This window comes from Piliocolobus tephrosceles, chromosome 8 (assembly GCF_002776525.5).
Source record: "Piliocolobus tephrosceles isolate RC106 chromosome 8, ASM277652v3, whole genome shotgun sequence".
Taxonomy (NCBI): Eukaryota; Metazoa; Chordata; class Mammalia; order Primates; family Cercopithecidae; genus Piliocolobus; species Piliocolobus tephrosceles.
The window spans coordinates 44,835,568-44,863,432 of record NC_045441.1 but is presented as its reverse complement, the minus strand read 5'-3'; the positions used below and the strand labels follow the sequence as shown (position 1 = coordinate 44,863,432).

The 27,865-nt window shown below is 46.7% G+C and overlaps 1 protein-coding gene across 4 annotated transcripts; it reads right to left on the bottom strand.

Annotated features, from left to right (window-relative positions):
* Positions 1-22: 22 nt before the first annotated feature.
* LOC111529405 (putative inactive beta-glucuronidase protein GUSBP11) lies at positions 23-27,865 on the bottom strand. Of its 4 annotated transcripts, XM_023196298.2 has the most exons (13): positions 27,556-27,865; positions 25,476-25,661; positions 22,841-22,925; positions 22,138-22,257; positions 21,925-22,018; positions 21,377-21,553; positions 16,325-16,458; positions 14,647-14,794; positions 14,296-14,354; positions 13,860-14,002; positions 11,661-11,780; positions 750-946; positions 23-479 (listed from the first exon to the last, which is right to left on the bottom strand). In XM_023196298.2, the coding sequence occupies exons 5-12, from the start codon at positions 21,952-21,954 to the stop codon at positions 921-923; spliced, it is 837 nt and encodes a 278-aa protein (XP_023052066.1). In that variant the 5' UTR covers positions 21,955-22,018; positions 22,138-22,257; positions 22,841-22,925; positions 25,476-25,661; positions 27,556-27,865; the 3' UTR covers positions 23-479; positions 750-920. The 4 variants fall into 4 exon arrangements, with proteins under 4 accessions (XP_023052066.1, XP_023052068.1, XP_023052067.1 ...); XM_023196300.2 differs by lacking the exons at positions 11,661-11,780; positions 14,647-14,794 and adding an exon at positions 19,311-19,365 and having other exon boundaries at positions 13,847-14,002; positions 16,202-16,458; XM_023196299.2 differs by lacking the exons at positions 11,661-11,780; positions 14,647-14,794 and adding an exon at positions 19,311-19,365 and having other exon boundaries at positions 16,202-16,458; positions 27,556-27,861.

Genomic DNA, 27,865 nt, shown 5'->3' with positions numbered 1-27,865 from the left:
GCTTTGCCACATTCTTCACATTTGTAAGGTTTCTCTCCAGTATGAATTCTCTTACGTCCAATAAGGTGTGAGCACTGGTTAAAGGCTTTGCCACATTCTTCACATTTGTAGGGTTTCCCTACAGTATGAATTCTCTTATTTTGAATAAGGTTTGAGAACCAGTTAACGGCTTTGCCACATTCCTCACATTTGTATGGTTTCTCTCCTGTATGAATTCTCTTAAGTAAGGATTGAGCACCAGTTAAAAGCTTTGCTACATTCAACACATTGAAAGATTTTGCTAAGGGTAGTTGATAAATATTGGTTAAGTCCATTATAACTTTTTTTCTGTCCCTTACACTCACCCACACTTGTCCAGTCTTTACTTAAGTTTAAATTTTCAGTGCCATAGCTTTCATATCTTCTCAGTATCACTTTTGGGAATAAATGTTTTATGCTTTGCTCAGGCAAAAGGTCTGGAGTAAAATGAGAGGACACAGCTAAAAGAAATAAAAATGGATTGTACCACTGATTAGACTCAGGAGAATATATTTTACAAATACAAAATATAAAATTATACCAAGCACAATAAGATGGCATAATACCACATGCCCAACTTCCTTAATAGACATGCAAACATAACAAAAACATATTGACCAAAATGCCTTTGTAAGAGTTCTAAAAACCAGTTAAGAGATTGCAGTGCCATAGATGAGAATGATGCCAAGAGCCACATAGAAGACAATGGAACATTTGTTACATTTACCCACCTCCTCCCCAATACAGAATAATGCCTTTAAGTGTAAACTCTCAGCTCCTGGCTTCTCGCTAAAAAGCGAAAAAAAAAAGTAGTGGCACATGGGTCCATACTTCCGGCTTTGTGGTGTCTTTCCAAAGACTGGTTCTGTTTGCAGTGACACAGAGTGCTGAAAGAAATGGTGCTATACTTCCAATGACAGGGTAGTGTCTGTGAGAGAAAAGGTAAATGATTGTTAAAGCAGCAGAGAGACTGTAGGACCACAGATAAACAGCAGGTATACCAACTAATTACAGGCTCTTAAGCAGAAACATGGGCAAATCCACATAACTCAATAAAGGAACACAAATCCAGGGAAGAGACATCTTAAGAACAGGTTTGAGAAATTCTCAATATCTATCCTGGTAAATTGGTGTCAGACACTGCAGGAAAGAATGCCACTTTATACAGACTGTGATAGGTGTTTTTTTATTTTTAATGCACATTTCTCAACCAAATGTTAGAATGTAAACAAAGTATCAGACTAAGATGGCCCAATCAAAGAAACAAGTATGCAGAAATCAACCCTAAAGAAATTAAGTTGTATAAATTATCTGAAAAAAATCAACATAACCATCTCAATTATGCTCAATGTTTAATATGGGAACACAGACAACTAAGTGTAATTAGAAAAACAAGAATATCAACAAAATGACAAAAAGAAACAAGTTTTAGAGAAGATATACAAAAAATGACTGAGAAATTATCTAATGTAAGAAAAAAATATTAAAAACTGAAGCTCAACAAACTCCAACTCGGATAAAGAGACACATAACAAGATACTATAATATAAGTAAAGTTTTGAAAGTCACAGAAAAGAATCTTGAATGCAGAAAGACAAAAGAGATGAATCACCTATATGCATGATCCCACAAGATTATCAGTGAATTTTTGAACAAAAACCCTGCAGAAAAGAAGAGAGTTGCATACTACAAGTTACATACTACAAGTGCTGAAGGAAAAAAAACTTTTAGCAAAACTATCCTACAAAATTTTTTAAAATAAAGATTTTTCAAGATAACTAAATGTTGAGAAAGTACATCAGCAATATAACTGTCCTATAAGAAATGCAAAAAGAAGTCTTTCCCATTCAAAATTTAAAATGATAGAAAACAAACCAAATCATATAAAAATACATGACTCTCTGGGAAAGATATGCACATACACAAAAATAAAACTTTGTAGTATTATGATAATTAGGCAGAAAACAATTGTGCTTTAAAATTTGAAAGACATCATGAAAATTAAAACACCCATTAATATATGATATACTTAGTGACATTATAAGTTAAGGGCAGATGTAATGAGCAAGCATTTTTGTATGCAACTGAGGGCAAGTTGTTACCAGTTTAAAATATACAGTTGTAACTTTAAGAGATTTTATGTAATTTACATGGGAACCATAAAGAAAATGCAGCTACACAACAGAAAATAAAAAAACAAAGCATGTCACTACAAATATCAACAAGACACAAAGGAATACAAAGTGAATAGGGACAAAATAGGTACAAGAGTCAAATAAAACAATAAAATGGAAATTGTAAGTCATTTCCTTTCAGAAAAGTATTAAAATATGCATGGACTAAACTTCCCAATCAAAAGGCAAATATTACATAAAGGGATTTTTTTTTAAATCTAGAAAACAAAATCCACCTATGTCATGTCTCCAAGAGACTCACCTCAGATCTAATGGTGAAAACAGACTGAAAGTGGCAGGATGGAAAAAGACATTCCATGCAAATGTTAACCAAATGAGAGGTGGAGAATTATATTAAGTCAAAAGCTGTCATATTTTACAATACATAGTTTAAGTCAAAACACATGAGACAAAAAAGGATATTATATCATAATAAAATGGGTAATTCACTGGGAACCTACTTTCATCTCCTATCAGGTTTCCCAAAAATATAAAGCATTTGAAGAACTAACCTACATGAAGACCTCAGCAAAAAAGTAAGGAATCGAACCTCCACAGACTGTTTCAAGCCAATCCCACAACCTCTATGACTTTCTCAATAAGATATTAGTAAAGTTACTTCATAACTTTGTCAAAGTTAAGTTATAGGTTAAGCCCTATATATCTAAATGGCCCATCCAATTCAATTAGGTCTTCAAGACGCTTCATTCCCTATTACAGAAGAACTACTTACCTTCCATGACCACACTCTTATAATTATTTTCCTAATTAGCTCCCTGGTTCTATACAATATTTCTCTAATACAACAACATTGATTCATACTAGCACCATAGATGCTAAGAAATAGAGACTGTCTGAACTATCTTTCCTGCCATCATCTTAATCTTAATTGCCCTCCCATCCCTACATAGCCTGTATATAACAGATGAAATCAATAACCCTTCTCTCACTGTTAAAACAATTGGACATCAATGGTATTGAAGTTACGAGTATACAGATTATGAAGAATTAAGCTTCAATTCTTATATACTTCCAACAGCCGACTTAAAACCAGAAGAACTTCAACTCCTCGAATTCAATAACCAAACAATCCTCTCAATAGAAATTCCCATCTGCATGTTCATCTCCTCTGAAGATGTCCTGCACTCATGAACTATTCCCTCATTAGAGTTCAAAGCAGATGCAGTACCTGGACACTTAAACCAATTTGCTTTAACCACTATATGACCAAGCCTCTACTACGGACAATGCTCAGAAATTTGTGGATCTAACCACAGTTTTTATACCTGTTGTTCTAGAATTAGTCCCACTAAAATCTTTTAAAACTCGGTCTATATCCACACAATAATCTCACTGTAAAGCTATCCCAGTGTTAACCTTTTCAGTTAAAGGCTGAGAGAAATCACACTTCTCTACAGTGAATGCCTCAACTAGGTACTTCCACATGACCTATTATTATTATATCAATAATCATAACTTTATTCTCCATTATTAAATTAAAACTATCAAAGTTCATTTGCCATACACCCCCTACACCAAAAATAATTAAAACACAAAAATGTAACAATGCTTGAGAACTAAAATGAATGAAAATCTGTTCACCTCATTTACTGCCCTGATAATCCTAGGTTAACACACAGCAGCACTAATCATCTTGTGTCTCACCACACTCCTTCCAACCTCCAACTATCTCATCAATAACCAATTGATTTCTATTCAACAATGACTAGCTCAACTTGTTCTAAAACAAGTAATAATCACACATAATATTAAAGGACAAACCTGATCGCTTATACTGATATCCCTAATTCTCTTTCTTGCCTTAATCAATGTCCTTGGGCTTCTACCTCACTCATTTATACCAACTACCCAACCATCAATAAACCTAGGTATAGCAATCCCCTTATGAGCAGGTACAGTAATCATAGCCTTCTACTTTAAAACTAAAAACTCCTTAGCTCACTTCCTACCACCAGGCACACCCAGACCACTTACCCCTATACTAGTAATCATCGAAACCATTAGTCTACTTATGTAACCAATAGCACTAGCTGTACGTTTAACAGTCAACATTACAGCCAGTCCACATACACTTAATTGGAGGAACTGCACTAGTATCAACTATTAACCTTCCCACAGCTTCAATCACCCTTATTATTCTAATTCTGTCTTCGCTGTGGCCCTTATCCAAGCTTATGTCTTTATGCTATTAGTAAGCCTTTATTTATATGACAACACATAATGACCCACCAAACACACACCTATCATGTAGTCAAACCCAGTCCTTGGCCTTAACAGGGGCTCTCTCAGCTCTCCTAATAACATCCAGCCTAGCTATATGATTACACTTTAACTCTATTACTCTTTTAACCTTAGGCCTACTAACCAATACACTGACTATATATCAATGGTGATGTGACATTATCTGAGAAAGTACATTTCAAGGTCACCATACAACAATTGTTCAAAAAGGCCTCCAATATGGAATAGTCCTATCTGTTATCTCAGAAGCATTGTTCTTTGCTGCATTCTTCTGGGCATTCCACCATTCTAGTCTAGCCCCTACTCCAGAACTAGAAGGACACTGACCCCCAACAGGCATTTCTCCCCTCGACCCTCTGGAAGTACCCCTCCTGAATACATCTGTATTACTTGCATCAGGGGTTTCAATTACTTGAGCCCATCATAGCCTAACAGAAAATAATCGAAAACAAATAATTCAAGCACTACTTACCACAATTACCTTAGGCATTTACTTCACCCTCCTACAAGTCTCAGAATACTTTGAGGCTCCCTTTGCTATTTCTGATGGAATTTATGGCTCAACATTCTTTATAGCTACAGGCTTTCACGGACTTCACGTCATTATTGGATCAACATTCCTCACTATCTGTCTCCTCTGCCAATTAAAATACCACATTACATCTAGCCATCATGTTGGCTTTGAAGCCGCTGCCTGATATTGACACTCTGTAGATGTAGTATGACTATTCTTGTATATTTCTATTTACTGATGAGGATCTTACTCTTTTAAAATAAACAGTACCAATGACTTCTAATCAATTAGTTTTGACATCTGAAAAAGAGTAATTAACCTAATGCTAGCCCTAGTAATCAATAACCTGTCAGCCCTATCACTAACAGTTATTACATTTTGGCTCCCACAATTTAATATTTATATAGAAAAATCCAGCCAGCCCCTAAGAATGCAGATTTGACCCACCCACATTCCCTTCTCCATAAAATTTTTTCTAGTAGCTATCACATTCCTCCTATTTGACTTAGAAACTGCCCTACTACTACTCTTGCCATGAGCCCTTCGAACAAGCAACCTGACACTAATAATCAACACAGCCCTTATACTAGTTATCATTTTAGTCCTAGGGTTAACTTATGAATGAACTCAAAAAGGATTAAATTGAACTAAAGGGTAGATAGTTTAAGCCAAAATAAATGATTTCAACTCATTAGATTATGAGATTACACCTAGAAGGAATAATATTATCATTATTCATCACAAATACCCTTATAACCTTAAATAACCATTTTACCCTAGCATTCATAATACCTATTACCCTCCTAGTATTTGCTGCCTGTGAAGCCGCAGTGGGCCTTGCCTTACCAGTTTCAATCTCCAACACGTATGGCCTAGACTATGTACATAACCTAAATTTACTTCAATGCTAAAAATTATTCTTCCAACAATTACACTGCTACCAATAACATGACTCTCTAAAAACTCTACAATCTGAATCAGTAAGACTAGTCACAGCCTAATCATCAGCTTCATCGCCATATTATTTTTTAATCAATTCAATGACAATCTATTCAACTTCTCATTAACCTTCTCTTCTGATCGCTGACATCACCCCTTCTAATCTTAACAGCCTGACTACTACCTCTTACAATTATAGCAAGCCAGTACCACCTTTCCAATGAGTTACCCCCACGGAAAAAGCCCTATATTTCCTTATTGATTTCCCTACAATTTTTTTAAATTATGGCATTCACAGACAACTAATTATATTTTATATTTTCTTTGAAGCTACACTTATCCCTACCTTAATTATTATCATCCTCTGGGGTAACCAACCAGAATGCCTCAATGCAAGTTCATATTTCTTATTTTATACACTAGTGGGATCTCTCCCCCTACTTATTATACTTATGTATACTCAAAATGCCCTCAGTTTACTGAACATGATAATAATATTTAATACCCAAGAACTATTAATTTCCTGATCCAATAACCTTACATGATTAGCATGTATTATGGGTTGTATAGTAAAAATATCCCTATATGGACTTCACCCATGACTTCCTAAAGCCCACGTAGAAGTTCCTATTGCCAGCACAATAGTACTTGCAGCGGTCCTCCTAAAACTAGGCAGCTATGGCATAATACGCTTACCCTTATCCTCAGCACCCAACAGAATATACAGCCTACTCCTTCCTCATGTTATCCTTATGAGGTATAGTTATGATAAGCTCTATTTGTCTATGACAAACTGATCTAAAATCTCTTATTGCATATTCCTCTATAAGCCATGTAGCACTTGTTATTATGGTTATTCTCATTCAAACTCCCTGAAGCTTTACCGGTGCAATTACCCTCATAATTGCCAATAGACTTACTTTGTCCTTACTATTCTGCCTAGCAAATTCAAACAAGTGAATCCATAGCCGAATCATATTACTCTCTCGAGGGCTTCAAACACTACTCCCACTAATCACTCCCACATAACTCCCACATAACTCCCACAAATTGCTACAATTTGATGACTTGTAGCAAATCGTACTGACCTTGCCTTAGCCCCTAATATTAATCTAATAGGAGAACTCTTCGTAATGGTGGCTTCATTCTCCTGATCAAACATCACCGTTATGTTTATAGGACTTAATATATTAATCACAGACCTTTATTCCCTACACATGCTTATCACAACACAACGAGGAACATTTACATATTACATTAACAGTATTAAACCTTCCTTTACATGAGAAAATATACTAATACTTACACACCTTGCACCTATTGTATTATCCCTAAACCTTAAGATTATTATAGGTTTTATACCCTGTAAAGATACTTTAATCAAAACATTAGATTGTGGGTCTACTAAAAGAAGTCTGCAACTTCTTATTTACTGAGAAATTATGCAAGAACTGCAACTCATGGCCCCATGCCTAACAACATGGTGTTCTCAAGTTTTAGAGGATAAGAGCTATCCACTGGTCTTAGGAACCAAAAATATTGGTGTAACTCCAAATAAAAGTAATAATCATGTATTTTTCCATTACTATAACCGTAATCTCCTTAACCTTACCAATTATTACTACCTTAATCAACCCTCACAAGAACTTGTACCCATATTACGTGAAAATATCTATCTCATGCACCTTCACCATTAGCCTCATTCCCACAATGTTTGTGTACATAGACCAAGAAGCCATCATCTCAAACTGACATCGAGTAACAATCCAAACCCTTAAACTCTCATTAAGCTTCCAACTAGATGACTTCTCCATATTTATCTCAGTAGCATTATTTGTCACCTGATCTATTATAGAATTCTCAATGTGATATATAAAATCAACATCAATTTTTCAAATATTTACTTATTTTCCTCACCAAAATATTAATTCTAGTTATCGCCAACAATCTTTCTCAACTTTTGATTGGATGAGAAGGTGTAGGAATTAGTCTTTTTTACTAATTGGCTGATGACAGCGCTGAGCAGATGCTAATACAGCAGCCCTCCAAACGATTCTGCATAACCGCATTGGCGATATTGGCTTCATTTTAGTTATAGCATGATTCCTCTTATCCTCCAATATATGAGAACCTCAACAAGCATTTATCCTAAATCCTACCCCCGATCCTCTTCCATTAATTGGCCTTCTCTTAGCAGCAGCAGGAAAATCAGCTCAATTTGGCCTCCACCCCTGACTTCCTTTGGCCATGGAAGGCTCAATCCCAGTCTCAGCCCTACTCCACTGTAGCACTATAGCTGTAGCAGGAGTTTTCCTGCTTATCCGCTTCTACCCCTTAATAGAAAATAGTATATTAATCCAAACCCTTACCCTGTCTTTAGGGGCTATTACCACCTTATTTACAGCAATTTGTGCTCTAACACAAAATGGTATCAACAAAATCGTAGCATTCCCCACCTCAAGTCAACTAGGCCTTATAATAGTTACAACTGGCATTAATCAACCACACCTAGCATTCCTACACATCTGCACCCACGCCTTTTTTAAACCTGTATTATTTATATGTTCAGGATCCATCATCCATAACCTCAATGATGAACAAGATATCCGAAAAATAGGAGGACTATTTAAGACTTTACCCCTTACTTCCTCCTCCCTTATTATTGGCAGCCTGGCACTTACAGGTATGCCTTTCCTCACAGGATTTTACTCTAAAGATCTCATTATCGAAACCGCAAACACATCATATACCAATGCCTGAACCCTCTCTACTACTCTTATTGCCACATCCCTAACAAGTGTCTATAGTATCCAAATTATTTTCATTGCTCTAATAGGACAACCCCATTTCCCAACCCTAATCAGCATTGATGAAGATAACTCTTCCCTAATAAACCCTCCCCTAAAACTCACGGCCCAAGGGGTAACCATCCTAGGACTCTTACTGGCAATGGAACTTAGTTTTATAACTAAAAATCTTAAGATAAAATATCCATTACAAACATTCAGCTTCTCCAATATATTAGGATTCTACTCAATCACAGTTCACCATACAACCCCTCACTCAAACCTATCTACAAGCCAAAACCTGCCATCACTTCTGCTAGACCTAATTTGACTAGAAAAGTCCATACCAAAGACAATTTCACAGACCCAAATCACAGCCTCCATTACCATAACTACTCAAAGAGGCCTAATTAAATTTTATTTCCTCTCTTTTTTTATTCCATCCTTTTTAACTTTACTCTTAATTATCTATTACCCCGAGTAATTTCAATTGCAACATAAATACTAACAATGTTCAATCAGCAACTAACACCAATCAACATCCATAATTATATAAAGCACCCGCACCCGCAGAAGCCTCATGAATCAGCCCTGGGCCCTCACCCTCAAAGATTATTCAACTTCCCACACTAATAAAATTAACTATGATCACTACCCTATCATACTCACTATTCATCAAAGTAACACCAACTCTTTTAGTAGCCCCAATAATAAAGTTTCTAAAACTTCAATACTTGATCCTCATTACTCAGGGTATTCCTCGATAGCCATCGCCACAGTATAACCAAAAACAACCATCATCCTCCCCAAATAAATCGAAAAGACTATTAATCCCATAAAAGCCCCACCATAATTCAACACAATAACACAACCTACAGCAGCACTAAGAATTAACCCTAAGCCCCCATAAATAGGAGAAGGTTTAGAAAAAAACCACAATTCCACAACAAAAGAACACTTAGTAAGAAAAAAGCCTATGTCACTATTCCCACATGGGTTATAGCCATGACTGATATGAAAAGCCATCATTGTACTTCAACTATAAGAACACTAATGACCATTATATGTACAACAAGCCCACTAATAAAAATCATTAATTACTCATTCATTGATCTCCCCACACCATCTAATACCTCTACATGATGAAACTTCGGCTCACTTCTTGGTATCTGCCTAATCCTCCAGATCATCACAGCGTTATTTCTGGCCATACACTACACACCCGATACCTCAATTGCTTTCTCTTCTGTTGCCCATATTAACCAAGATGTGGACTACGGCTGAAGAGTCCGCTATTTTCACACTAACGGCTCTTCAACATTCTTCATCTGCCTCTTCCTACACGTTGGTAGAGGCTTATATTACGGGTCATTCATATATTTAGAAACCAGAAATACTGGCATTATCCTCCTACTCACAACCACAGCAACAGCATTTATAGGTTGTGTGCTTCCATGAGGCCAAATATCATTCTGAGGCGCTACAGTAATCACAAACCTATCAGCCATCCCATATACTGGAACTGACCTTGTCCAATGAATCGGAGGTGGATTTTCAGTATACAAAGCCCCTCTTACACAATTCTTCACCTTCCACTTCATCTTACCTTTCATCATCATAGCCATAACAATTCTCCACCTTTTATTCCTACACGAAACAGGGTCTAATAACCCTTCAGAAATTCCATCACGTTCCAACAAAATCACCTTCCACCCTTACTATACAACCAAAGCTATTCTGGGTTTAATTTTTCTCCTCCTCCTTTTAATAATTCTAGTATCGTCTCTCGCCTGACCTCCTGAGTGGCACAGATAATTACACCTTAGTCAATCCCCTAAATACGCTGCCCCACATTAAACCAGAGTGATACTTTTTATTTGCATATGCAATCTTATGATCCATCCCCAGTAAACTAGGAGGTGTACTGGCCCTTCTATTATCCACTCTCCTTCTAGCAGTTATTCCTGCACTCCACACATCCAAACAACAAAGCATAATATTCCGCCCATTAAGGCAATATGTGTTCTGAATCTTAGTCACCGACCTACTCACACTCACATGGATCGGAGGACAACCAAGAACATCCTTTCATTACCATGGGACAGACAGCATCTATGAGATATTTCTCTATTATTCTTGTTCTCATACCACTCACTGCCCTAATCATGAATAAACTACTTAAATGAATCTGCCCTTGTAGTATAATCCAATACGCCAGTCTTGTAAACCAGAAATGGAGAGTCCCTCCCCAGGGCAACTCAGAGAAAAAGCATTCCCGCTTCACCATCAACACCCAAAGCTGAGATTCTAATTAAACTATTCTCTGTATTCTTTTCAGCAGGCATTTTAATTTCTATGTAAGTACTGACCATCAGCACTAATACATTAATACTTTTATGTACTTTGTGCATTACTGCTAGTCCCCATGAATACTATATAGTACTGCCAATGCTTGATTGTGCACAGTACATTCACAGATTAGATGACGTTACAAGCTTGCTCCACATGCATATAAGCAAGTGTTCACAATTTCTTAACTATCATACATAATACTACACTTACATATAGAACTAGTTCTACATGGATATCGACCAGTACTCAAAATTCTTAATATTACATAGTACATTCGTTTGTTCATTGGACATAGCACATTTCAGTCAAAACCACCCTCGCCAACATGGATATCTCCTACCAAATTTTGGTCTCTTAATCTACCAACCTCCGAGAAATCACCATCCCGCTCGGACATGTTACCCTCCTCACTCCAGGCCCGGAATACTTGCGGGTGACTGTACTGAAACTATACCTGGTATCTGGTTCTTACCTCAGGGTCATAAAACTAAGATCCCCACATGTTCCCCTTAAATAAGACACCTCGATGGACTAGTGACTATAACCCTATTAACCAGTCATGGGAGCACTGTCATGCATCTGGTATTTTTAACTTCTGGGGATGCTATCACTCACCATTGCAGAAGGTCTGGTCCCCTTGCTGTAGTTGTACTTGGATTTGATTTCCACCAAACCAATTGTAGAAGTTGCACCTACTCCTCAGGTAATCCACCCGACTCGGCCTCCCCTGAAGTGCTGGAATTACAGGCGTTAGCCGCCATGTCCGGTGTTTTTTAATTTAAAAAAAGATTTTTTTGGCCAGGCACAGTGGTCACACCTGTAATCCCAACACTTGGGGAGGTTGAGGTGGAAGGATCACTTGAGCCCAGGAGTTCAAGACCAGCCTGGGTAACATAGGGAAACCACTCCTTCCCTAAAAATACAAAAAAATGAGCCAAGTGTGGTGGTGTGTGCCTGCAGCCCCAGCAGCCCTAGCAGCCCCAGCTACTTGGGAGGCTGAAGTGGAAGGATTGCTTGAGCCAGGAGTTTGGGGCTACATCTTAATGCAGGGTAGGTAGTCAACGAAGTGAACACGTCCTTGAGACGAACCAATCACGGCGCTGAGACATGTGATGTGTGAACAAGCATGTACAGCTACTGAGCATGTGCACCCAGAGGACAGCCCAGAAAGTGCTTACACCTCTTCCCAGCTCCTTAGGAATTCATCATGTAAGACTCTCAGAAAGGAAGTTTCCCCAGTAATAATCAGCGCTATCTCATTGTTATCAACAGCCTGCCCTGAATTCTCTCTCTCAGGGTGAACTGTGTATTTTACACTTCACTATTCTTTTTTGAGAAGGGGTCTCTCTCTGTCATCCAGGCTGGAGTGCAGTGTTGCAATCACAGCTCACTGCAACCTCCACCTCACAAGTTCAAGCAATTCTCCCATCTCAACCACCCGAATAGCTGTTATTACAGGCACAAGCCACCATGGCAAGCTAACGTTGGCCAGGCTGGTTTGAACTCCTAAGCTCAAGTGATCCACCCACCTCAGCCTCTGAAAGTGCTGAGATTAGAGGCATGTGCCACTGCGCCCGGGCTATTCTGCACTTAATTTCCAAAATACATTTTACTTTGCAATAAATTGCTCTCTGCTGCATCACCTTTGCGGTGTGATTCTTGTTTAAATTCTTATTTATTATTATTATTACTATTTTGAGACGGGGGTCTCACTACGTTGCCCAGGCGGGTCTCGAACTTTTGAGCTCAAGCGATTTGTCCACCTTGGCCTCCCAAAGTGCTGGGACGACAGGCATTAACCACCACACCCAGTCTAAACTCTTTTAAACTTGGAACTGCGACCCCACAATAGCTGTCAATAATCCTGCCACTGCACTCCAGCCCGGGTGACAGTGCAAGTCCGTATCTCAGAAAAAGATGTATTTAAAAAAAGAAAAAAAAAACCTTTAAAAATCCTTACACTCTGGGAGGCTGAGGTGGGTGCATCTCCTCAGGTCAGGAGTTCAAGTCCAGCCAGGCTAACATGGTGAAACCCCGTCTCTACTAAAAAAATACAAAAATTAACCGGGTATGGTGACAGGTGCCTGTAATCCCAGGTACTCAGGAGGCTGAGGCAGGAGAATCCTTTGAACTCAGGAGGCAGAGGTTGCAGTGAGCCGAGATTGCAACACTGCCCTCCAGCTAGTCAACAGAGCGAGACTCCATCTCAAAAAAAAAAAGGACAGGGTCTCCCTCTGTTGCCCAGACTGGAGTGCAGTGGCACGGTCATAGCTCACTGTATCCTTGACCTCCCAGGCTCAAGTGATTCTCCTGCCTCAGCAGCTGGGACTACCGGCATGCATCACCATCCCTGGTTAATTTAATTTTTTGTGGTGATGGTCTCGCTATGTTGCCCAGGCTGGCCTTGAACTCCTGGCCTCAAGTGATGCTCCTACCAGGGCCTCCTTGCAAACAGCTGAGAGGACAGGCATGAGCCACCACGCCCGGACCCCCGAAGCTGCCTGTTCCTTGAGCATGATGTGTAGCAAGGGGAGCTGGAGGGAGAGCAGCAACGTGGGGAAGGGACAGGATTGCCACCCTGAGCTGTGTGACGTTAGGTCAGACCCCTCTTCTCCAAGTGAGGTCAACCACACGGGTGATTTTGGGAGCCCATGCCCGGTCAGACAGCCTGGATTTTAGCTTCCTAGGTGGATGGGAACCTGTGAGGGTTTACAGATGCTAGGAGCACCTTTTTCCTGGGAGAGCCTTCCAAACAGGGAACAAACAGAGCCACCCTGGGTCCCATTGAGGGAGGATCCTACCAGAAGCCCTCACCACTGTTGTGCTTCACGCCGGTGGTGACAGTGATGTCATCAATGTAAGTGGTAGGTGTCGTGTACAGAAGCACAGAGCGCTGCAGTCCCGCGTAGTTGAAGAAGGCAAAGTCTGTGTTCTGGACAAAGTAACTCTTGGGATACCTAGGGTAGGAGGACTGTGGTTTGCTGGGCCCTCATCTTGGGTCCCTTGACCTCAGTTCACATGCCTCCCCGGCCTCCCCAGATCCAGGGCCTCTACCCTGCAAAGGCCACCCTGTCCCAAGCAGGAAGACCACAGGGTGGGATGGGAAGGTGGGTGCGTGCGTGTGGTGGAGGCAGGATGGTACCCACTCGGAGGTGTTGGTCATGTAGCAGATGGTCCCTGGTGGCAGGGTGGAGGGGGTGAGGATGTTGTTGGTGACAATGATGGGGACGTGGGAGGGCAGGGGCCCCACCTGGACCAGGCTGCTGATGTTGGCCCCTCATGCTGTAGTGCGTCGACCCCATTCACCCACTGCAGACACAGAAGATGGGGGAGGGTGCGGCAGGTTGGGCCACGCCCTGCCATCAGGCACTCCCTCACATAACCTGCAGCATGCGGCTCCAAGGTCTGCCAGCCAGGTGGGAAAAATGGCATCCCAATGGGGTAGATCAGGCCACCCCTACACAGCGCACAGCCCCCAGGGCAGGACAGGGCCCCCCACTGTCCTACCCCAGGAGAAAGGCTGTGGGTGGCTGCTGGGGGTCCCATGCTGGTCAGCAGCCGCACGTGCCCACCCGCCCTGCCTGCTCCTGGCTGCACTGACCATGACATAGGAGTGGACACTGCCAATCCTCAGCACCACTTTTGTGTGCAGGTCCAGGGTCCATTGCTCCAGCAGGATCACCTCCCATGCAAACAACACCCAGCCAACAAAATGCCACAGCCACCACTCCTGGCCTATGTCGCTGAAGCTGGAGGGAACCAGCATGTCCAGGATGGGGACCGAATGTGGAGAAAGGGGCTGGACTCAGCTCCTAGGTCCCCAAAAAGATCCGGGGCCAGTGTGCTGCACAGCTGTGCCCCAGGCCTAGCCAAGTCCTGACACACAGCGAGGACTCTTGGTGGAACAGACACATAACTTGTTGACCACAGGTCAACTGCCAGGACAGTTTATGCACCTGGGCCAGTGGCGCCAGGAGTTCCTCCTAAGAGTGGATGGGGCCCAATATCTCCTGAGACAGATGACTCACTGCCTGTCACAAAGAGGAAGGCTGGTTGGGGGGATGGGGGGGCTTTGCTTAGGACATGTGAGTGGGGCACACACTGGCACCCAGCCCTCTCCTCTCTTCCTCCTGTACTAAATGCCACAAAGTCAGAAAAAGGGGATGTAGACCAGGCAAACACGGCCCAGACCTCACCTGGTCCCATTTCTCTGTTGACCACATCCGAGTCAGGAGGGGAACAGGGGTGGCATCCTTGGCCTGATGTCACATCCTGTCCTCTATCTGAACCTTGAAAACCAAGGGACCTTCCTGCCTCAGCAGAACTGACCTCAGGAAGCCTAAACTGTCCCCTCCTCCCAATCCTGGGCCCAGCTCTGCGCAGTGCATGCCGCTCTGGCCAGATGGGTGTCTAGGTGGCCCATGCCTGTAATTAGTGCTTTGGGAAGTCAACGTGGGAGGATGGCTTGACGCCAAGAATTCGAGACCAGCCTGAGCAACGCAGTGAGACCCTATATCTTAAAAAAAAAAAAAGTTTTTTTGTGTGTGTTTTTTTTTTTTTTTGAGACAGTCTCACTCTGTCACCCAGGCTGGAGCGCAATGGTGTGATCTAGGCTCATTGAAACCTCCGCCTCCCGGGTTCAAGAGATTCTCCTGCTTCAGCCTTGCAAGTAGCTGGGATTACAGGCATGCACCACCACAATTGGCTAATTATTATATTTTTAGTAGAGGCAGTGTTTCACCATGTTGGCCATGCTGGTCTCAATCTCCCAGCCTTGGGTGATTTGCCCACCTGTGCCTCCCAAAGTGCTGGGGTTACAGGAGTGAACCACCCAGCCTGTCCAAGTGTTTTTTCTTTTAAATAGCCAGGCCTGGTGGCCCCAGCTAACTTGCAAGGCTAGAGCCTGAGAATCACTTGAGCTCAGAAATTAGGATTGTGCCACTCAGCTCCAGCCTGGGCAACAGGGCCAAACCCAGTCTCAAACAATTTTTAAAAATTAAAAATAAACATTAAAAGGGACACTGCCTGGGCTCACCCACTGCCTTGGGAGGGGGCTCAGCAAGAGTGCTTCCTCCCCCCCCCCCCCCCCCCCCCCCCGCCATCTAGGTTTTCCCGGGTCTGCCATCCCCCAATCCCGCGCCCCCAAGTCCACTGACCTTTAAACTCCTTTGGGTCCCCAGCTCCAGGGCACCCAGGGGAAGGAGCCTGCAGGGGGCCGGGTCTCCACCGTCCCACCACCAGGCTTCCGGGTGCCTCCCGGCCCTGCCCGGAGTCCTCACCTCCTGCAGCTGCCAGGGGTACCGCTGCTCCTTAATGCCCTGCTTTGGTTGTCGAAGTCGGAGCAGAAGCTCCAGAGGCCGCCCAACTCCTTGGGCTCCCGCAACAGGCTCTCCCAGGGGTACAGCATCCCGCCCTGCAGCGCCAAAGCACAGCCATACAACAGTGGCCAGAGTGCTGCCCAGGCCACCCTGTCCACTGGGTCACACTTTCCGCTCCACGGCTAGACCGCCGTCTACGGGGCTAAGAGCAGCACAGGAGGAGCCCAGCGGAAGGGTTGCGTTAGGCGCCTGAGGCCGTCCGAGCCATCTTTGCTGAGGACAAGTGCCAGGCCTGCAGGGGCAGGGCGGGGCCCAGTGCTGCCCAGTGGGAACTGCAGCTGTAACCCAGGCTACGCCTTTGGGTAAGCGGAACCCTCAACCCCAGCCAAGAAGGGCAAGGTCACCTCCCCACTCCAGAACCCGCTGGACAAAGACCGGCTGCAGGCCAGGACAGAACTCCTGAGATCAGTGGGATCTCCCTTTCCTCAAGGAGCACCTTCCCTTGCCTTCCACAGCAGGAATCTGAGCAGGCCCCAGCCTGTAGCATCCATGCCTGTCAGATGCAGCCACTTGAAGAGAAGAATGTTCTTGGGATGGAGACATAGCCTTGACCCTGGGCCTCTGGGGCCTGGACCCTAACCAAGGAGCCAGGAGCCGTCTCTTGGGGTTGCAGGCATACGAAGATATAGGGAGAGGGGCCAAATGCAGTGGTTCATGCCTGTAATCCCAGCACTTTGGGAGGCTGAGGTGGGCGGATTACCTGAAGTCAGGAGTTAGAGACCAGGTTGGCCAAACTGGTGATACACCTGTCTCTACTGAAAATGTAAAAAATTAACTGGGCATGGTGGTGCATGCCTGTAATCCTAGCTACTCGGGAGGCTGAGGCAGGAGAATCGCTTGAACCCGGGTGGAGGAGGTTGTAGTGAGCTGAGATCATGCCACTGCACTCCAGCCTGGTCCACAGAGGCTGTCTCAAAAAAAGAAAAAACAAAAACAAAACACTACATACCTCCTACCAAATTTGCCTGCTAGGAAATTCCTTGTGAGCCCCGAAAACTTTACTGAATTCTAAGTCATCCCTCTGCTCATCTGAGACAAATGCACATTTGATTGAACCACCTTGACTGGTTCTTTCTTTTCCTCCTCCTCGGCATTTAAATGCAGGAGCCACTACCTGGCTATTTCTTTCTCCTCCTCTACAAGCATGAGCCGCCTCGCCTGGCTGTTTCCTCCTCCTCCTCTTTTACAGGCGTGTGAGCCACCTCGCCTGGCTGTTCCTTCCTCCTCAACAGGTGAGCCATTGCACATAGGTGTTTCCTCCTCCTCCGCCTCTACAAGCATGAGCCACGTCACCTGGCTGTTTCCTCCTCCTCCTCCTCTACAGGTGTGTGAGCCACCTCGCCTGGCTGTTTCCTACTCCTCCTCCTCTTTTACAGTCTTGAGCCACCCGCCTGGCTGTTTCCTCCTCCTCCTCCTCTTTCACAGTCATGAGCCACCACGCCTGGCTGTTTCCTCCTCTTCCTTTACAGGTATGAGTCATCGCAGCTGGGTGTTTCCTCCTCCACAGGCGTGAGCCACCTCACCTGGTTCTTTCTTTTCCTCCTCCTCCTCTTCCTCATTTAAAGGTGTGAGCCACCCTGCCTGGCTGTTTCTTCCTCCTCTTCCTCCTTTACAGGTGTAAACCACCATGCGAAGCTGTTTCATCCTCCTCCCTTCTCCTCCTCCTTTACAAGAGTGAGCCACCACGTCTGGCTGTTTCTTCTTCCTCTTCTTCATTTTTTTAAGACAGAGGCTTGCTCTTTTCACCCAGGCTAGAGTGCAATGGCGCGATCTCGGCTCACTGCAACCTTTACCTCCTGGGTTCAAGCAATTCTGCCTCAGCCTCCCCAGTAGCTGGGATTACAGGATCCTACCAGCACACCCAGCTAATTGTTGTATTGTTAGTACAGACAGGGTTTCACCATGTTGGCCAGGCTGGTCTCGAACTCCTGACCTCAAGTGATCCACCAGCCTCAGCCTCCTACAGTTCTGGAATTATAGGTGTGAGCCACCATGTCGCTTGGGTTTTTGTTTTTTTTTTTCAATGTGTTAGCTGAGGTCTTGCTGTGTTGCCCAGGCCTCCCAAAGTGCTAGAATTACAGGCATGAGCCACTGATCCTGGCCTGAGGTCACTGTGATACCCTGTTTGAAGGGGATGGGGCCTGGACCAGGTGGAGGCTATGACAGGAGCCCCCTCTTCCCTTCCTATCTATGATTCTCATTGCCTTGGCCCAGTTTTCTCTGCTTCCATTTTATTTTTTTAAGTTTTTCTTTTAGAGACAGGGTCTCACTCTGTTGTCCAGGCTGGAATGCAGCGGCGTGATCATAGCTCACTGCAGCTCAGCTCCACTCCTGAACATAAGTGATCCTCTCACCACAGTCTTACAAGTAGCTGGGACTTACAGGCATGCCCCACCGGCTGGACTAATGATTTGTTTTATTATTAGGTACAGGTAATAACACAGGAGTCTCCCTGTGTTGCCCAGGCTGGTCTCAAATTCCTGTCCTCAAGCATCCTTGCACCTTGCCCCTCCAAAGTGCTAGGATTACAGGCCACCCTGTCCTGCCTCTCCAGTCCCTGACCGTCCCCACTGGCCAGCCCTGGAAAGCACAGCAATGAGGGAGCCAGGCTGGGGCAAGAAACACGCAGCAGCGTCCTCTTGTGCCCACTTTATGTGGCGCCAGGCATGGGAGGACCTAAGCCTGCTGTGCCTGCAATAGTGCCCGCACCTGGCGGATCTGCCTGTTGACGCCGGAGCACGCAGTGCCACCCAGGGCATGATACTACCCCACACTGTGCCCAGAGTCCCACACGTGGCTCATGTCACCTGAGAATAGGGGGCTGGGGAGAGAGGAAAAGGTGGGCCAGGCCACCGGGCCACCCAGGCCTCCAGGCACCCAAGCTCACCTCTTAGAAGGCAGTGTCGGGAAAGGGGTGCACGGCACCTGATGGTGTGCAGCTCCTGCAATGACAGCTGGTTGAGGGCGACCCCCTTGGACTTAGCCATGAACACGGCTTTCCCAGAGGCCTTGTGGGCCTGGCAGAATGGCATCTGGGTGCTGGGGAGGAAGGTGGCACTGAGGCAGCTTCCTCCATGCCCTGATCTGCCTCCATTGCCTGCGCCTCTTCCTTTTTTTTTTTTTTTTTTTTGATACAAAGTCTCACTCTGTCGCCCTGGCTCGAGTGGTGTCCCGATCTCACCTCACTGCAACCTCCACCTCCCAGGTTCAAGCGATTCTCCTGCCTCAGCCTTCTGAGAAGCTGGGATTATATGACTGTGCCACCACGTCCAGTTACCTGTTGTATTTTTAGTAGAGACGGGGTTTCACCATGTTGACCAGGCTGGTCTCGAACTCCTGACCTCAAGTTACCCACTCACCTAGGCCTCCCAAAGTGCTGGGATTACAGGTGTGAGCCACCAGGCCAGGGCACCCTGCACCCTGAGCTCCCCTACCCTCTGAGGGGCACCCAATCTCCTCAACCTCCCCCTGGCTGATACACACTCACCTCTTTGCAGACCAGGTAGTAGGCGAGGTCAGTGGCCAGTATGTCGGGGTTGAGGGCCTGTCCCACATTCTCTCAGTGAACTTGGGGGCACAGGTGGGCAAGTGGTGAGCCCTGGGCACCCTGGGGTCTGAAGCTGTCAAACCCAGGACCTGTCCCTCTGCCAGGATGTCCCTGCCTTGGGCAGATACTCTCTTACCCACTCAGCTCTGTCTCACTCTCAGCTTCAACCATCTTCTCCATAATTACTGATAATATTTACATACACTATTAACGCTTACTGGCCTGTAGGTTTTACTGGCCTTTATGTTTTCAAAGAGTCCTTATCTTTAGCATGCATCAAATGTTCCTGGAGGATTTGTTTTCTGTTTTAGGAGACAGGGTCTTGCTCTGTTGCCCAGGCTGGAGTGCAGTGGTCATCACAGCTCCCTGCAGCCTGGACTCAAGGGATCTTCCAGCCTTGGCCTCCTGAATAGCTGGGACTACAAGTGCACACGGCACCATACCCAGCTAATTTGTTGTTGTTGCTGATTTGGGCTTTTTTGAGACAGGGTCTTGCTCTGTCACCCAGGTTGGAGTGCAATGGCGCAATCATGGCTCTCCGCATCCTTGACCTCCTGGGCTCAAGGGATCCTCCCACATCAGTCTCCAGAGTGGCTAGGACCACAGGTACACACCATCATGACTGGCTAATTTGATTTTTTTAATTTTAGAGACAGGGTCTCGCTATGTTGCTCAGGCTGGTTTTGAACTCCTGGGCTCAAGCGATGCTCCTGCCTCAACCTCTCAAAGTGGTGGGATTACACACGTGAGCCACCAGGCATAGTGACTGGAGAATTTATGAAAAATACAAATTACCGGACAGCCATGGTGGCTCACACCTGTAATCCCAGCATTTCGGGAGGCTGAGGCGGGCGGATCACCTGATGTCGGGAGTTTGAGAGCAGCGTGGCCAACATGGTGAAACCCCGTCCCTACTAATAATACAAAATTAGCCAGGTGTGGTCGTGCATGCCTGTAATCCCAGCTACTCGGGAGGCTGAGGCAATCGCTTGAACCTGGAGGGCGGAGGTTGCGGTGAGTCAAGATCACGCCATTGCACTCCAGCCTGGGCAACAAGAGTGAAACTCCATCTCAAAAGAATAAATAAATACAGTACATATACATTGCTGGGGACCACCCCCAGAGTCTCTGATTCAACCATCTAGAGTGGGGCCTCACATCACATTTCTCAGGAGTTCTGAGGTGATGCTGGTGCTGCTAGTTGACTAGCTTCAAGAAACAATTTTTTTTTCCTTTGTTTTTAGATGAAGTATTGCTCTGTCACATAGGCTGGAGTGCAATGGCACGATCTCTGCTCACTGTAATCTCCATCTCCCCGGTTCAAGCAATCCTCCCACCTCAGCCTCCCAAAGTGCTAAGATTACAGGCATGAGCCACCGCGCCTGGCCCATGTCCTGAGGTCTCACCTGCTGTCTGCCAATGACGAAGTAAACAGAATGACGCCCCGGGCAAGGTGGAGAGGGGAGGCCAGGAAAGCGGTGGGGCTCCATGGGTCGTACCTTCAGGCGGCGCTCATTGGCTGTGTGGATGTCCTCATCATTGGAGTTGAGTTTGAAGGTGCCCTGGGCCCACTCCTCAGTCACCTATAGCGGGTAGCAGCAATGCCAGGGGTCAGGTGAGCAGGCATCAGCAGCCAAGAGGGCCCCTGCCCTGGTCCCACCCTATCGGTGATGACTGACTGTTCCTGTCCAGAAGCTGAGTCCTGAAAGCACACCCTGAGAAGGTGCATCTGGGGCCCTGCACACCTTTACCCATGAGCCATATGGGCCACAGGAGTCATTAAAGGATGGAGAGAGGCGGTCATCAAGGCACCCAGTTAAACAGCACATGAGAATATACTTAGTTCAACGTGAAACCACAGACTGGCAACACTGCACTATTTGCTCAGGGATTTGGTGGGAGCCTGTGGCTACAGGGAGGGGGTCTCAGATGGTGCTTGGGCCACGGCAAGTACCTTGTCTAGGCCATGTAGTATCTGGTCCATCTCGGCCTTGGTGAGAAGCCCTGAGATCACACCACTGGACTACATCCTGGGTGACAGAGCAAGACTGCATTTCAAAAAAAAAAAAAACAGGACAAAGTGAGTGATTAAACGTGGCTCTAAGATCTCACCCATGCCCTCAATAGGTATTATTTAGCACATGCTGAGTCAGATATTGCAGAGTACCTTGGAAGCAACAATAAACAGGACTTCCTTCTCTCTCCTGAGCCCACAGTCCTCAAGGCTGCAATGAGCTGTGATTGCACCACTGCATTCCAGCTAGGGCAACGGAGTAAGACCTTGCCTCTACAAAAGAAAAAGAAAACCCAGGTTCCAACCCAGGACTTACTGAATCAGGATCTCAGAATGCAGAGATCTGCCATTTCAAAAAACCTTCCCCTAGAGATTCTGATCAGCCAGGTATGGGCCAGATGAACTCTAAGCCCCCTTAAACCTTTGACATTTTATGAGTCTATTAAATCAAACTGAAAAAACGCTGAGTCCAAACTAAGCAAACAAATCCCATCTCCCTATGCCCAGCCTCCCTGGATTCAGAAAGCCACACTGCCTGGCGAGTAAGCAGGGAGAGAACTCTCATTAACCCAAAGACCATCTTTGAAAACAGACTGGCTGCAGCTGGGTGCGGTGGCCCACACCTGTAACCCCAGCCCTTTGGGAGGTCGAGGAAGGAGGTTTGCTTGAGCCCAGGAGTTCGAGATCAGCCTGGGCAACATGGCAAGACCCTGTCTCTATTTTTTCAAGTAAAAAAAACAAAATAAAAAATCCCGCACTGGTAGCTCATGGTTCTTTCCAGTTGTTTCCATGAGCAGACTTCAGGACAAGGCCAGGCAAAGGTGGGGAAAAATGGGGTGGGGACCCCCAGGCTCACCCTCTTGTCTGCTACATAGTTGGAGTTGGTCACAAAGGTCACAGGCCGGGAAGGGTCCAAGGCTTTGGTGTGAGCGATCACCATCCTGTCCACAAAAGGCAGAAGACACAGGTTCCGTCAGTCCAGGAAGGGCTCAGACACCCTCCCATCCTTTCTGTCCCATCTTCCCTCATCAGAACACAACACGGGGCCAGGCACTATGGCTCACACCTTTTATCTCAGCACTTTGGGAGGCCAAAGGAGGGTAGATCACTTGAAGTCGGGGGTTCAAGATCAGCCTGGCCGACATGGCAAAACCCCATCTCTATTACAAATACAAAAATCAGCCGGTCATGGTGGCACATGTCTGTATCACCAGCTACTCGGAAGCTGAGGGACGAGACTCGCTTGAACCCCGGATGTGGAGGCTGCAGTGAGCCGAGATCATGCCACTGCACTCTAGCCTGGTCCACAGAACAAGACCCTGTCTCAAAACAAACAAACAAAAAGAAAAAACAAAACATGGAGCCACTGCTTTCTTCGCTAACTTGCGATGTATTTTACGTAAGGGCACATGATCCTCTAGTCCTAGACCGAGCTCTCTAACACCACTCTTTCTCCCCCTGCCTCCGAATCCTATCCCCCCAGAGGAGCAGCCACCCTTCCAGGTACACAGAGCTGAGGTCAGTGGGCTGGACACTGCCAAAAATGAGGTTGACTCTCTCAAACAGCTCTTGAACACAGGAATGGATGGGTGCAGTTTCAGAAGGGATATTTATTAATGCATCAAACAAACAGGGAGTGCAGGCTGGGAGGTAGGCATGGGGCTTGGTGTGAGGTGCTCAGTAGTGACTCAAATCTAAGGCCACAGGTCCTGGGCAGTGGGAATGGAGAAACATGTACAGAGAAATGGTGCAAGTGCTGGGCAAGGTGGCTCACGCCTAGAATCCCAGCACTTCAGGAGGCTTACTAGAGACCAGGAGTTCGAGACCAGCCTGGGCAACATAGCAAGACCCTATTTCTACAACAAATATATAAATTAGGGTGGGGCATGGTGGCTCACACCTATAATCCCAGCACTTTGGGAGGCCAAGGCAGGTGGATCACGAGGTCAAGAGTTCAAGACCAGACTGGCCAACATGGTGAAACCCCATCTCTACAAAAAAAATACAAGAAAAAAAAAAACCTAGTTGGGCCTGGTAGCACCTGCCCATAATCCTAGCTATTCAGGAGGCTGAGGCAAGAAAATTGCTTGAACCCAGGAGGTAGAGGTTGCAGTGAGTTGAGATTGCACCACTGCTCTCCAGTCTGGGCGACAGAGCAAGAAACTTCTTCTCAGTGGGGAAAAAAAAATTTAAACTTAGCCTGGCATGGTGGCACACATCTGTGGTCCCAGCTCTTTGGGAGGCTGAGGGGGAGGATCGCTTAAGCCCAGGAGGTTGAGGTGGCAACAAGCCATGATGCACCACTGCACTGCATCCTGGGCAACAGAGCAAGACTCTGACTCTGAAAAAGAAACAATGAAAGAAATGCTGCAAATGGAAATGACAAGTGGTGGCAGGAATTGGGCTCTGCAAGACAATACACATAACTTGGACTGGAGAGTCAGGGACAGCCTCTTAGAAGAAACAGCCTTTATGCCAGGTCAAGTTAACTAGGAGGGATAAAGGGAAGAAAAACCCAACAGAGGGACCAGCCTGTGGTCAGAGCTCCCAGCACCCGCCTGAGGCCTCCACAGTACAGACTATTTTTTTTTTTAGAGACAGGGTCTCATTCTGTAGCCCAGGCTGGAATACAACCTCCCCTTCCTGGTTTTAAGTGATTCTCCTGCTTCAGCCTCCCGAGTAGCTGGGATGACAGGCGCACACCACCATGCCCGGCTTATCTTTGTATTTTTAGCAGAGATGGGGTTTCACTATCTGTTGGTCAGGCTGGTCTTGAACTCCTGACCTCAAGTGATCCACCCACCTCGGCCTCCCAAAGTGCTGGGATTACAGACATGAGCCATCATGTTCGGCCTAGACTGTTGGTGAAGCCTCTTTTCCTCTTCTCTTTCCTAAGTTCATTTCTTCTTTTACACCGTCCCCTCATCATTGCTCTGCCCATTCAAAGCTGGCTGTGGCTGGCACAGGACAGAACAGAACGCCCTAGCCTCAAGTTCCAAACCCACACTCTCCAACAGCCAGGCTTGAAGATGGGAAGCTTCAAAGGCTTGTGACAGCCCGGCTGAACCACTCCAGCCTGGGCGGCTCCCTTCAATTCCTGCCCCGGGAAAACAGGCAACAGGCATCTCCTGAAAAGGCTGCTGATGTCGGCCTTGAAGGGGAGGTAGACCCCTCATGCTCTAGCGCATGGACCCCATTTACCCACTGTAGACACAGGGGATACGGGGAGGGTGGGGGGCAGGTCAGGGCATGAGGAGGGGCCCTGCTATTGGGCACTCCCTCACATAAACTGCAGCATGGGGCTCAGGGGCCTGCCAGTCAGACAGGAAGAATGGCATCCCAATGGGGTAGATCAGGCCACCTATCCCCCTGCACAGGGCACAGCCCCCAGGGCAGGGCAGGGCAGGGCCCACCACAGTCCCACCCCAGGAGAAAGGCTGTTCAGCAGCCGTGCCCACCCACCCGCCCTGCCTGCTCCTGGCTGCACTGACCACGATGGCATAGGAGTGGGCACTGCCAAGCCTCAGCACCACTCTTGTGCGCAGGTCCTGGGTTCATTGCTCCGGCAGGGTCACCTCCTGTTCATACCACACCTGGCTGACAAAATGCTGCAGCCGCCAGTCCTGGCCAATGTCGTTGAAGCTGGAAGGAACCGGCATGTCCAGGGTGGGGCCCGACTGTGGAAAGAAGGGCCGGTCTCAGCTCCTAGGCCCCCAAAGGGATGCGGGACCAGTGTGCTGCACAGCTGTGCCCCCAGGCCTAGTGCAAGCCCTGACACATAGCGGGGAATCTTAGCAAAACAGACAGAAAACTTGCTGAGGACAGGTCAACTGTCAGGGCAGTTTGTGCACCTGGGCCAGTGGGGCCAGGAGTCCCTCCTCGCAGTGGATGGGGCCCAATATCTCTTGAGACATGAGCGAGCCCAGGGGCACATCCCAGCTGGAGGCAAGAAGGTTTGGACTGGTGACTAAGAGGTAGATGACCTACTGCCTGTCTCAGAGAGGAAGGCTGGTTGGGGGGTTTGGGGGGCTTTTCTTAGGACACTGAGTGGGGCGCACGCTAGCACCCAGTTCTCTCCTCTCCTCCTCCTGTACTGAATGCCACAAAGTCAGAAAAAGAGGATGCAGACCAGGCAAAAGTGGCCCAGACCTCACCCGGTCCCACTTCTCTCCTGACCACATCCAAGTCAGGAGGGGAACAGGGGTGGCGTCCTTGGCCTGTCACATCCTGTCCTGTATCTGAACCTTGAAAACCAAGGGACCTTCCTGCCTTGGCAGAGCTGACCTCAGGACGTCTAAACTGTCCCCTCCTCCCGATCCCTGGGCCCAGCTCTGTGCAGCGCCTGCCGCTCTGGCCCCCCAGTGTCTGGGTGGCTCATGCCTGTACTCAGCGCTTTGGGAGGTTAACGTGGGAGGATGGCTTGAGGCCAGGAGTTCGAAACCAGCCTGGGCAACGGAGTGAGACTCTATATCTTAAAAAAAAAGAAAAGTTATTATTATTATTTTTTTTAAGACAAGGGTCTCACTCTGTCACCAAGGCTGGAGTGCAGTGGGGTGATCTCAGCTCACTGCAACCTCTGCCTCCTGGGTTCAAGCGATTCTCCTGGCTTAGCCTCCCAAGTAGCTGGAATTACAGGTATGCACCACCACACCCAGCTAGTTTTTATATTTTCAGTGGAGATGGGGTTTCACCATGTTGGTCAGGCTGGTCTTGAACTCTTGGCCTCAGGTGATTTACCCGTCTCGGCCTCCCAAAGTGCTGGCATTACAGGCGTGCACCACCGAGCACGGGCACACTTTTTCTTTTCTTTTTTTTTTGAGACGGAGTCTCGCTCTGTAGCCCAGGCTGGAGTGCAGTGGCAGGATCTCTGCTCACTACAAGCTCCGCCTCCCGGGTTCATGCCATTCTCCTGCCTCAGCCTCCCGAGTAGCTGAAACTACAGGCCCCGCCACCCCACCCGGCTTTTTTTTTTTTTTTCTTTTTCTTTTTCTTTCTTTTTTTTTTTTTTTTTTTTTTAGCAGAGACAGGGTTTCACCGTGTGAGCCACGATGGTCGCAATCTCCTGACCTCGTGATCCGCCCGTCTTGGCCTCCCAAAGTGCTGGGATTACAGGTGTGAGTCACTGCGACTGGCCTCGGTTTTTTTTTTAATTAGCCAGGCATGGTGGCTCCAGCTAACTTGCAAGGCTGGAGTGGGAGGATGCTTGAGCTCAGAAGTTAGGATTGCACCACTGCGCTCCAACATGGCTGACAGGGCCAAACCCAGTCTCAAAAATTTTTTTTAAATTAAAAATAAACACTAAAAAGATAGATACCGCCCGGGCTCAGCCTTCGCCCACGGAGGGGACTCCGCAGAAGCGCTTCCTCCTCCTCCTCAGCTATCCTGGGTCCCCCCCACAAACTTCCCGTCCACCTGTCCCCCAACCCCGCGCCCCCAAGCCCGTTGACGTTTAACCTCCTCCGGGCTCCCAGCCCGGGACGCCCAGGTGAAGGAGCCTGCCGGGGGGCCCGGGCTCCTCCACTCCCGCCCCCGGGCTTCCTGGGACCTCCCGGCCCTGCCCCAAGCACGCACCTCTCGCAGCGGACACCGATAACACTGCTCCTAGAAGCCACCGCACCTGATGTCCAAGAGGTCGGCGCGGAAGCTCCAGAGGCCTCCAGCTTGTTGCGCTCCCGCAACGGCCTCTCTCGGGGGTATAACATTCCGCCCTGCAGCGCCAGCGCGCAGCCCCACAACAGCTGCCTGAGCGCCTACCAGGTGTCAGGGAGCCCCACAGACCACACCTTCCACTCCTCCGCTGGGCCACCGTCTAGGGGTCTAAGAGCAGCGCGGGAGGAGCCCTGCATCTCGCGCGACGTGACACGCAACGCGCCTGAGGCCA

Excerpts from the sequence above, each read along its gene's own strand:
- LOC111529405 (XM_023196298.2), bottom strand. The coding sequence starts at position 21,954 with ATGGACCAGATACTACATGGCCTAGACAAG. Across the intron at positions 11,781-13,859 it reads CGGCGTGAAGCACAACAGTG|CACTTCAGGGGAGGCCGAGT; the intron begins GTGAGGGCTTCT and ends CTGTAATTCCAG. Across the intron at positions 947-11,660 it reads GGACCAGACCTTCTGCAATG|ACACTACCCTGTCATTGGAA; the intron begins GTGAGTGATAGC and ends TTTCTCTCACAG.